Below are 12,500 nucleotides of genomic sequence, written 5' to 3'. Positions count from 1 at the left end.
TCCCCGCAACACACGGCGCTCAGTATCAGCGGAGGCACCAGAAGCAGACAATTCAGCAGCAGCATGTAAGCAGTTTCAGCAGAAGAGAGAGAGACAGATAGAAGGAGAGAAGTGTAGAGATATTTTGGGTGAACTTCAGATCGGGGTTCGTATTCCTCGTCATGTCATGGAGAATAGAACCCGCGTTCAAAAATTCACAACTACCAACCCGTCTGTGATAGGAGGGACGAATCTGTGATAACCCGTGACGTCTCTTTATTGTCCAGGGATGTTTATATGGTAATCATAGCGTTACCTACCAGCTTGCCACAGTTATTGACATTTGTACAAACAAAGTAAAGACGGATCTACATAATTTAATCTGCTATTGATTTATCACTATTTTCTTCTTTATTTTTGTTCTGACAGATTCGTTCCTCTGTCACAGCCGAGGGAAGAGACGTGGTGGGCGTGTGATGGGAACACGGAAGGTGACCTACCAGGGTCTTCCACTTTGTCCACGTACTCGGCCTTGGCCAACATGGTCACGTTTTCGGGGTCCTCAGAAGGGTAGCGCGCGCGGGCTCTTCGCTTCCACTGGGGCTGCCCACCCGCGAATTCCACACAGGCCAGGTGCTTGGGCCCTGTGTGTGCCCACCTCCCACATGTTATACACATTTCTCAAACTAAACATTCTCTACCCAGTGACAGGAGGCTCGCTTGTCAATGCGTCTCACACACACTCACACTCACACAGGGTCAAAGAGGGAAGGGTCGTAGGGGATACATATTATGGTAAGCGAATATCAATATAGATAAATAATATGATGTTCTTCTGTAATTAACACTTATCGTATTGGAATTACATATCACGATAAAGTTAAACATATTTGTGAATAGTCAGTTTGTGTATTTCTAAATGAAAGTGCATTATTGTGCATTTATATCAAAATGAAATATTAGTTATGCTATATTCTTTTCATAGCTTTAAAATGAATATCACAATTACATAATTTAAAAGATAGAAAATCCTGTATTCAACTGACGTTATTCAGATGAATTAACTCTAGAATCCAATCTAAATCTTAACGGAATCAAGAATCAAATATAAGTTGTGGCAACAAGTAAAACGACAAAAGGCGAGCCTGAGGTCGCGTCATCTCACCCCTGGAGTACTTGGAGTCGGAGGCGTCGGTCGTCCTGCAACGGAGACGCGGAATTAGTTTCTTTTGGTTCATCATTGTCATGTAGCAGGACGGGGTCGTTAATGTTTAGCTTTCCCGTGAGAATTCATCTGACTATTTCACAGAATGGCATTTAACTGCACTTCAGTATGACTCTTCACATCATTCCAGCATTGAAAAAAATGAAGCTCAGAGGCTGCGCATGCCACCAGCCGAGCATCGCGTGAGAGGCGAGGGCGGCGCCCCGAAACCTACCTCCTCTTCTCGGGGATGATGATGTCGGGGACGGGGCCGGACGGGTCGAGCGAGAAGGCCAGGGACTTGAGCTTGATGCGCATCTTGTCGACGTGGTCCTGGAGCATCTGCGGTTCAGAAAGGCTGGGGTAACGGCGCTCCAGGCGGGCCAGGTGGCGGTCGCCCTCGGACTCGCCTCCCGGCACCACCGAAGTCTCGGGGCGTGGGCCGGACTCGAGGTGCGCCCGCCTGGGCCGCTGGCTGCGGTGGGGCACCAGGGCCATGCTGTCGTCGGGGCCTTCCAGGCCTCTCGGGGCGGGGGCCTAGGGGCGGGGCGGGAGTTAGTTTATTAGGCGGCGGAAGCTACGGACGAGACGGAGCGAGAGTGTGCCGAGGTGGGAGGAGGACCTCGACACACCCGGCCACTTGAGTCTGGTTTGGCTGTTACTTGAGCATCTGGGCATCCTACAGGTACTTATATACCTGGGACTGGCTTGTGTCATATCAGCCTTGCGCAGTGCAGCCAAGTGCGGAAATTGGATCTAATGAATGCTTATGCACATTCGAAAATGTTTGTGACTAAACAAAATGGACCAGACCCAAGCCGTTGGCCTGACGAGACTGAATCAGCTCTGCGAGATGTAATGCTAAGGCTTTCACCAATTAAACATTAACTAGAAGCATCATTCCGTTTGCACTTCTCAGTTACGGTGTAAGAATAGTTAAATGCAACATGATTACACTGTTGGTAAATAGAGTTATCGTCAGTAGCTGACAGCTCTTGCATTCTATACAGACAAGATCGTCTTTCGATTCATACTGTTTTGACAAAAATAGAAATGACAATTGGTAAATATTTACTCAGTAATAAGGAATACACATACAGACATATATACAAATTAATTAATGAATAAATAAAATATCTGCATATGCATACATATATATATATACATATACATATATATATATATATATATATATATATATATATATATATATATATATATATATATATATATAGACACACATATAAACATATGTACATACACACACACACACACACAGATATATATATACATATATATATATATATATATATATATACATATATACATATATATGTATACATATATATTTATATATATATATATATATATATATATATATATATATATATATATATATATATGTGTGTGTGTGTGTATGTGTGTGTGTGTATGTGTGTGTGTGTGTGTGTGTGTATCTATACATATATAGATAGATACATAGATAGATATCATTACTATGTACTAAAAGGGACGACTAATCAATATTCCCAAATAAAAATATGCAAACAAGCAAAAAACTACAGTGAAGTTATGAGCTAGTGTTAGAGCCATCTAGATCAACTATATAGAACAGAACAGAAGTGAGAATAAAAAAAGGTATCCATTATTCATTAAATTCCATCTGAAAAAAAAAAAAAAACACTAGGCAACCGCCGCCGCTCCTCGTACCTTGCATTGGCGATGACGGTTGGGTAATGGCATGTTATAAAGGAGAAAAAATATTATAAAGACATTGAATTAGGAGGTAAGATGTGAAACACTATATTAGATGCAAAAGGAAAATAAATGGATGAAATAAAAAGAAAAAAGGATGGATCAATAAATCTTAAATGACTGATAGTAATAGGCTTTCTAAGATAGAAGGCAGAACAGAAAAAAATAATATCAGAGGAAATCAAACAAAATAAAAATATCACTCAAAGCATACATTATGTTTAACTTAGATTATGTTAAGATTTAGTGTTACCAGATATGGCATGAACTTTGAACAGCATTTTGCACTATCTTTTGGCCAATGTTTATTGAACAATGATCAGAGGATTGCAGAACAGAAGCAGATCATTATTACAATTCAGGGACCGAGGCTGACTAAAAAAAAAATATGTTGTCAGCATCAGTGCATATGTTATGGGTATAAGTGTGTTATCTGTCGGGAGAATCGATCAGTGGAGGAGAGATAAGAGTGATAAGATTACGTTAGCGTTGTGGAAGTACGACGACACGAAACGGAGGTTATTTTGGGTTCATCAATACAAAAAAAGGAATAAAGAAAAAAAATGCACATGCAGCGTGGGAAGGGAACTTGATCATGTAAAATGCGGATGATTTTGAGTGAGTAATTTAGTATTTGTCGTGTTTTTTTCGGTGCCGGGAAATGAGGGATGTTTCTGTAGCGAGCACTTATTAATAATTCAACGAGTGATATTCGCGATGACTCACTGTAAAAATTATCATTTAATGTTTTTCCTCAGTTATTCTATGTTTTCAGCGGTTATTTCCGCTTTTAGATAAGACCAAGACTTGTATATATATGACTATTAAATGGCTTATCGAAATCGGAAATTTAAAAGGCCTTTAATCTTATCTAATCAATGTGTTACTGAGTAAAGCTGATCTTAATTTAATCTTTAATGAATCATTTCTCGAATTTCACCGTCTCCATCTCAGTCGCACATATGCCCTTCTCGGACTGCATAGCACAGCTTAATTTGAGATTAGGTATCAGTCAAGATGTCAAATCCACACGCAAGATAATAAGATAATTGTTTATAGCATGTGGTACCTAATCGTCCAAGACTCCTCTTTAAAAAGATTCTTTAAGGGAAAATGTACATAGCTGAAAGATGCTATGAATGTGTGTTACATAGCTGAAAGATATCATGGACGTGTGTAAACTAAGTAACAATCAACATATTTTTAATATGTCACACATCAAGTTAAAGGCTGGCAAAGTAGGAGTTCGAAGCTGTGGCAAACCGAAGAAGTATCGTAAGTGAGTTATTGTACATTGCAGAGAGAAGCAAAGGCAACGTTAGTGTAAGCGTTCATCCTCAGCAGTGTCCATTGCAAGTGAGTCCATAAGAGTTAATTAGAACTGCCGCTTTTCAAATGCGGGGGGGTGGGAGGTGCGGGACGGAGGGGGGGGGGGGTCGTTGTCAAGCCACACTAGAAATGTGGCTTGACCTTTGGCCTTTATCTGTACCTTTGCCCCTTTTGGCTCTGTGCTTTCTAAAGGGTTCTCTATACCAAGGGGCCTTTAATATGTTTGATTTGAAATTATGATTATTTAAATATATATATATGCAGTTTTTTTCTGATCTGAATGTTGATTTATTTAAAATTCTAATGTTTTTTTTTTATTTACATATTGGATTTTATAAATACATGAATTTGCTTTACAACAGAAGATCATTGGTAGTGAGACAGGTTGGCTTACCATTATTCTTACCCGACACCAGTACGATCACTATTATTTAATGAACAAACAGATGTAAAAGTAAACAAATAAATATCAGTAATAATGACTATCGGTGGAGACACTTAAACAAATCAAGATATATTTAATCCTGTATTGAATGAATGAACTAACGAATGAATGCATGAATAAACAGATGAATAGATATATAGATAGATGAATAGATAGATAGGTAGATAAGAATAATAATAGATAAAGAAAGAGTGATTACCAAACGCCAATTCCGAGATTATATCAAGAGATGAAGGAATTAACACTGGAGCTATTGAGATGACTATAAAATTAGATAATGAAAAATATTCATAACATCAACAGCAATAAAAATAATGACAATAATAATAACAATAATAACAACAACAACAATTATTACTATTATCATCATCATTTTTATTACTACTATAATAATAACAATGATAACAACAACAACAATTATTACTTTTATCATCATCATTATTATTTCTACTATAATAATAATGACAATAATAATAACAATGGTAACAACAACAACAATCATTACTATTATTATCATTATCTTTACTACTACTCTAATAATAATGCAAATACAATAACAGCAATCACAAGGTCAATGACACAACAATGCAAAGCCAACCCATGTCTCGCAACCAAAAGCCCTCGAGGCGAGAACGAGACCGAAGTAGCCACTCACGCCAGGAGTATAGCCCCGCACGGAGGTGTCGACGGTCCGAGGGATGATGGTGGTGGTTGCGGTGGTGCCCTGGGGGGTGGTGGTGATCTGCGCGAGGGGGGGGGGGGGGAGGAGGAGGAGGATGGAGAGTAAGTTTAGTAAGGCTGATGTTTTTTTTTTTTTTTTTTTTTTTTTTTGGGGGGGGTGGCGAGGTCACTTTTGAAAAAGCCTTTTTTTTTGGGGGGGGGGGGGGGGGGGGGGGGGTCAAACCTGAAGGAATTTTCTCCTTTTTATGTTTAAGGGGGCGGGGTGATTTTTGAAGTCAATTTATTTATTTATTTATTTATTTTTTTTGATTAAGAAAATGTGGGAGCGGGAATCTTTTATTTTATGTAAGGGGACACTTTAGAATTAAACGTTTTACATGTATATATTTGTTTTCTTTTTCATTGCGTGTTGGGAGGGGGGGGGGGGGAAGCTGTTCTCCAATGGACTCCGGAAACGTCTTATGGATGTAATTCTTAGGAAGGAACATTTCACAAACACATTCTTTGGTTCTTGAGACTGACATTGTGTGATTGACAAATATACTAATAAGAACTGAACAATAACACAATAACACAGGAACAATGGATATTTTTGTTGTTTTTGTTAACATAAAACAAACATATGACAAATATCTTTCATTTATTTGAAATGGACTTTAACTAGAGTCAGAAAGCCCGAGACTTTGAAGAACATGACATCAGACATATCTAACTGACATCTAAGGTATTCATATTCGATCTCTTCTACATGCTGTCTAAAGTATCTAGCTCTTTATGACATGAAACACGGAAGGAAGTAGAATTAGATGTTTGTGAATTTCGTGTGCGTGTGTTTGAGTCTGTATTTGTGTGATTATGTTTATGTTTGTGGTCGTGTTTGTTTGTTTGTTTGTTTGATTGTGTGTGTGTGTGTGTGTGTGTGTGTGTGTGTGTGTGTGTGTGTGTGTGTGTGTGTGTGTGTGTGTGTGTGTGTGTGTGTGTGCGTGTGTGTGCAGATCGAATTTATGTAGATCATGTAAAACACGTATCATAAACGTCTTGCATGATCTCTGTCAAGTGTCGTGTATCAGATACTTTGTTCAAAATGTACCTCATAAAACCTGTATCGAGTGCCGTGTGTCAAAAAGCATCCAAGTGTATCTAAGTCCTTGATAAGAAAAAAAAGAAAAAAAAGGAAGAGGAAAAAGGGAGGCTGGGAGCATCATCCCTGACGCGAACTGACCTTTTCGCGGAAGTCGGCATCGTCGAGGTGGTCATGCATGCGAGAACGATAGCGGGGAACGTAGGTGCTCGGCTCCAAGAACTCGTCGTCCAGGTAGCTGTCGTAGCGGCTGGGGGCGGGGGATGGGGGGAAGGCAGGTGGGGGGTAGGGAGGCGGGGGTGAGGGGGTAGGTGAGGGAAGTCGGGAATGGGGTGGAGGCAGGTGGGAGGGTGGGAGGTGATGGAGATAGGTGGGGATGATGAGAGAGAGAGAGAGAGAGAGAGAGAGGAGGAGGAGGAAAGAGCAAATGAGGGAGGGTGAAAGCGAGGGGAGAGAGTGGGATGAGATAGTGGGATATTGGAAGAGAGGAGAGGGACGGGTGAAGAGATAATTACCATATAATAATCCTTCTTTTTCCGGTGATGAAGTGAGGTAATTAATTGCTGATTAACTTCTGGCAGATCTGATTAACCAGACTACCTTACCTCCTATCTCTATGAATCAATAATAAACAAAAAAATACATCAAATTTTCATATAAACAAACTGAGGTAGAAAGCTAACATAATATTATTTTTGCAGAAAACGGTAACAATGAAAAGAGAGTAAGTGAAAGAGAGAGAGAGAGAGAGAGAGAGAGAGAGAGAGAGAGAGAGAGAGAGAGAGAGAGAGAGAGAGAGAGAGAGAGAGAGAGAGAGAGAGAGATAAACAGAGAGAGAGAGATAGAGAGAGAGAGAGAGAGAGAGAGAGAGAGAGAGAGAGAGAGAGACAGAGAGACAGAGAGAGAGAGAGAGAGAGAGAGAGAGAGAGAAAGAGACAGAGAGAGAGAGAGAGAGAGAGAGAGAGAGAGAGAGAGAGAGAGAGAGAGAGAGAGAGAGAGAGAGAGAGAGAGACAGAGAGACAGAGAGAGAGAGAGAGAGAGAGAGAGAGAGAAAGAGACAGAGAGAGAGAGAGAGAGAGAGAGAGAGAGAGAGAGAGAGAGAGAGAGAGAGAGAGAGAGAGAGAGAGAGAGATAATGAGGAAGTGAGATATAGATAGATAGAGAGAGAGATATAGAGAGATAAAACATTAAGAGAGTAAGTGAAAGAGAGAGAGAGAGAGATAAAGAGATAGAGAGAGAGAGAGAGAGAGAGAGAGAGAATGAGGGAATGAGATATAGATAGATAGATAGAGAGAGATAGAGAGAGATAAAATTAAGCTAGCTAGACCGATAAAGCAAGCGCGCCGCGTGCCCCGTCCTGCCGAGAGCCATGGCACTCACCTCATCCTTGGTGGCGGCACGTAGCTCCTTTCGTAGCCGCTGTAACCCCCGCCGTAGCCCGCGCCGTAGCCTCCTCCGTAGCCGTAGTCGTAGTCGTAGTAGGGGCCCATGGTGCGGGGGGCCATGCGCGGGGGTGGGGGGCCCATGGGAGGGTAGCCCTGGAAGACGAGCGAGAGGTCAGGTCAAGGAGGAGGAGGCCGCTCAGGGCACCGGGTGAGGATCTGCGCTTACTGAGTCTCTTTCGCTGCTATTGTTATTGTTTTACTGTTTTTTTTTTTTTTTCTTTCTTTCGTAATTCATTAGTGAGTAATTCAGTATGTTGACTATATTGCAAAAACATTTGATAGAATTTTAATTCTGAAGACAAGGAATGGAAAATGACAAATAAAACAAAAAATGAAGATGCAAGCTCAGAAGGTTAGAAGCAAATAAACAAAATCAAAGAGATGAAAGCAAACAAATAAATCTTAAGCTTTAAAACAATGATGATAAGCAAAAAAATAAAAACAAATAAATAAATAAAAATCGAAAATAATACTCATCAGAAAAAAATATATATTTAGAATAAAAAGGGAAAACAATGAGGGGGAGCAAGAATAAAAAGTTTCTGAAAAGCACTTAAAAAAAGCTTTATAAATGAACCTTTGGAATCAGAGGGTTAGGTCATGCGTGCCAAGCATATGTTTTAATTTGAACAGCATGCGATCGAAGCTGACCAAGCCATAACAGAAGTCCGGGAATGCATTTAAAAATCAATTAGGACATCACCGTTTTCTTTAATGGTGTTAATAAGTGTTACGCCTTATATCTCAATTGCGACATATTCTACCTACAACACTTTGAAGCGTTTGTTCGCAAAGCGGCAATAACTATTGTAACTACAAGGCGTTTAGTTGTGCAACCGACGCATATCGCTGTCCGCTGTGGCAATGTGGTACACTCATACGCATTCCTAATTCCTGTATCCTATTAATTTCCTTACGGTTCATTTTATTTATTTTCTCAACTCTGGAGAGTCTTAGCCTAACGCTTGAAATAGTTTCCCGTAAATCTGTCTTAATTCCTGTTCTATTAAGTTCCCTTCTCCCGGCCTAGCAATCACAAGACTAAAATTTCTCGGATTTTCTTTTTGTCTTGTCCATTTCATGCTCCTCAAATTATACCTATTCTACTTCCTCTAATACCCGATTAAACCTAATCGATTTCTTTGCTGTTCACTGAAATACAACGCATTTAACCAAATGCACTCATTACATATAACGCGATATGACCCCTGCTCAGCACATACACACTGCTCTTTAAGACCTTCCTTGACACATGCATCCCTTGCCACGGCGTGACATGCGACTGCGAGGGCTTACCCCGCTATCTTTGTCCATCCTCCTTAGTATCATCCTAGTTGATAGTGGATGGAGATGAAGAGTACTTTCTGGTGGTTCCTGAGCCAAAGATGAACTAAGATGAGAATGAGGTGAAGGAAGTGAAAAAAAAGAAGAGAGTACGTTTGACCAACGGTTTGCTACACGAAGAAAAAATATTGAAAATGGTCAAAGCATCAGTGACAAGTAACTATATTCTCTTAAATGACAAATGTTTTATTCGGGTTAGTGATACAAGCTCCCCTTCAGCCTTTACGCTCTGGCACGTCCTCGACACTAAAAATACACCAAGAGCCTCCGCGCGACCATCAGCCATAGTCGTGTTCCAATACTGTTTGTTTGTCTTGATTCTAAAGCCAATGCAATTATTAAGCTAAAACTCTACTTCAGGTAAAGGAAGATGGAGATTCAGAGCAGAGCGGAAAGCCTATGAGATTCATAATTGCAAAAGTTGGAGTTAGTGATTCCCACGAGGACTCTGGCGCCACCGTCGTTTATAAATGGACACAGAGAGGAGCTTGTATTTCTCCTTTAAAGTGTTCATGAACTCGTTACCACAGGTCAGAAGTAATGGCAACTGGAAAGCACAGACAACTTTCGTCTTCTGTGCTTCCTGCCACGGATGCCTCGTCTTCCAGGAGGTTTTATTATTTGCATTTAAAGAGCATGCAAGTCTTCTTCTTTTTTCTTCTTTTTTTAGTTATCGTCGTCAATCAAAAAGGTAGGAAGATGAATGAAAAGGACGCCCATTCAACGCCAGGATGAGCAAAATAGATTATGTAGATGAATTCGATGAATTAAATGAATTAGACCAGCGTTTACATGTCTTGCAAACTCACTGCACACACTTCTTGAATTAAACCATATTTTTAAGATGCATTCAATCTGCCAGTGAAGAAAAAAAGATGAAGATGAGGAAAAGCATCTGCAATTGCTATTAATTCCAGACGATGTAAGTTAAGAGAAGCATGACAACACGTGATTGAATGCTTAGTAACCTGCACCGGATGCTTCCCTCACTGAATTTGCATAACGGATCATTGCAATGAATCAGCTTAAGCCACAAAGACAAGGAGATTAAGTGACTTACGCAGACGGCTTCAGGTGTTGGCTGTGTTGAAATTAAATGATCAATGGCTTCTTTGCCTAAGCCAGACGAAAGATATTATGGATTAAATATAAGTGGAAAGCTTTTTTTTAGTCAGTGTTTCTGTGTGCTGATGTAGGTATGTATGGCTATGTTTTTGTTTTGCTTTTTTTGTTGCAGAACATAAAAATTAAGTACAGCCAGTGAGTAATGCAGCTTAGATAAGAAACATGTAATAGCATCAGGCCAAGAACATAAACAAACAAATAAAAACAATAAACCAAGAAAATAAAAACAACTTTTAATAAAGAACAATAAAGAATGATAAATATAATGTATAAATATAAACATAAATACAACGACGCCGATAAGATAACATAAATGTAAACAATCGCAAGCGAAGAAAATGCGTGAAAAAGAAAAATACGGAAACAAAATATAGCCGGAAACAGAACGCAAGTATGGCTCATCGCTTAAACGGAAAGATAAACAGGAGAGAAAGAGAGAGAGAAAGAGAGAGAAAGAGAGAGAAAGACAAAGAGAGAGAGAGATAGAGAGAGAGAGAGAGAGAGAGAGAGAGAGAGAGAGAGAGAGAGAGAGAGAGAGAGAGAGAGAGAGAGAGAGAGAGAGAGAGAGAGAGAGAGAGAGAGAGAGAGAGAGAGAGAGAGAGAGAGAGAGAGAGAGAGAGAGAGAGAGAGAGAGAGAGAGAGAGAGAGAGGAGAAGAGAGAGAGAGAGAGAGAGAGAGAGAGAGAGAGAGGAGAGAGAGAGAGAGAGAGAGAGAGAGAGAGAGAGAGAGAGAGAGAGAGAGAGAGAGAGAGAGAGAGAGAGAGAGAGAGAGAGAGAGAGAGAGAGAGAGAGAGAGAGAGAGAGAGAGAGAGAGAGAGAGAGAGAGAGAGAGAGAGAGAGAGAGAGAGAGAGAGAGAGAGAGAGAGAGAGAGAGAGAGAGAGAGAGAGAGAGAGAGAGAGAGAGAGAGAGAGAGAGAGAGAGAGAGAGAGAGAGAGAGAGAGAGAGAGAGAGAGAGGAGAGAGAGAGAGAGAGAGAGAGAGAGAGAGAGAGAGAGAGAGAGAGAGAGAGAGAGAGAGAGAGAGAGAGAGAGAGAGAGAGAGAGAGAGAGAGAGAGAGAGAGAGAGAGAGAGAGAGAGAGAGAGAGAGAGAGAGAGAGAGAGAGAGAGAGAGAGAGAGAGAGAGAGAAAGAGAGAGAGAGAGAGAGAGAGAAGACAGAGAGAGAGAGAGAGAGAGAGAGAGAGAGAGAGAGAGAGAGAGAGAGAGAGAAAGAGAGAGAGAGAGAGAGAGGGAGAGGAGGAAGACAGAGAGAAGAGAAGAGAAGACAGAGATAAGAGAGAGAGAGAGAGAGAGAGAGAGAGAGAGAGAGAGAGAGAGAGAGAGAGAGAGAGAGAGAGAGAGAGAGAGAGAGAGAGAGAGAGAGAGAGAGAGAGAGAGAGAGAGAGAGAAGGAAGGGAGAGAGAGAGAGAGAGAGAGAGAGAGAGAGAGAGAGAGAGAGAGAGAGAGAGAGAGAGAGACAGAGAGAAGAGAGAGAAGAGAGAGAGAGAGAGAGAGAGAGAGAGAGAGAGAGAGAGAGAGAGAGAGAGAGAGAGAGAGAGAGAGAGAGAGAGAGAGAGAGAGAGAGAAGAGAGTGAGAGAGAGAGAGAGAGAGAGAGAGAGAGAGAGAGAGACAGAGAGGAGAGAGAGAGAGAGAGAGAGAGAGAGAGAGAGAGAGAGAGAGAGAGAGAGAGAGAGAGAGAGAGAGAGAGAGAGAGAGAGAGAGAGAGAGAGAGAGAGAGAGAGAGAGAGAGAGAGAGAGAGAGAGAGAGAGAGAGAGAGAGACAGAGAGAGAGAGAGAGAGAGAGAGAGAGAGAGAGAGAGAGAGAGAGAGAGAGAGAGAGAGAGAGAGAGAGAGAGAGAGAGGAAAGGAAATAAAAGGAGAGCATACGAAATCGGCCCCTTGATTCATGGACACGTCTTCGCCGCCATCTTGGTCGAGGAGGAGCCTTACCCTGAGCAAACTCGTCGGCCTCAAAGCCACTCGGTTAAGGACGAGCTGGGTCGTGGCAGAGGGTCTGTAGGAGGTCGTCCTCAAAGGGGAGACGCTACGGCGGGTCTCCGTGATGTCCGAGGTCTCCAAGGGGGTGTAGGAGGAGGTGTTGTACGACGAGGTATAGGGCGAATACGACTCCTAAT

At 41.2% G+C, this 12,500-nt stretch overlaps 1 protein-coding gene across 12 annotated transcripts in view; it reads right to left on the bottom strand.

Annotated features, from left to right (window-relative positions):
- LOC125044737 overlaps nt 1–12,500 on the bottom strand; it is a 69,797-nt gene that overhangs the window by 26,076 nt on the left and 31,221 nt on the right. For 9 of the 12 annotated variants that reach the window (XM_047641622.1, XM_047641632.1, XM_047641660.1 and 6 more), the window contains 5 exons: nt 7,855–8,012; nt 6,616–6,724; nt 5,368–5,454; nt 1,419–1,720; nt 1,145–1,179 (listed from right to left, as the gene is read on the bottom strand). In XM_047641622.1, coding sequence (XP_047497578.1) covers nt 1,145–1,179; nt 1,419–1,720; nt 5,368–5,454; nt 6,616–6,724; nt 7,855–8,012 — 691 coding nt within the window. Of the gene's footprint in view, nt 1–1,144; nt 1,180–1,418; nt 1,721–5,367; nt 5,455–6,615; nt 6,725–7,854; nt 8,013–12,315; nt 12,496–12,500 lie in introns of all 12 variants that reach the window. The other 3 variants (XM_047641702.1, XM_047641710.1, XM_047641673.1) reach the window with 2 other exon arrangements.

This window comes from Penaeus chinensis, chromosome 3 (genome assembly GCF_019202785.1).
Source record: "Penaeus chinensis breed Huanghai No. 1 chromosome 3, ASM1920278v2, whole genome shotgun sequence".
Taxonomy (NCBI): Eukaryota; Metazoa; Arthropoda; class Malacostraca; order Decapoda; family Penaeidae; genus Penaeus; species Penaeus chinensis.
The sequence above is the reverse complement of the archived record's forward strand: the minus strand, read 5'-3'. Positions and strand labels throughout refer to the sequence as shown.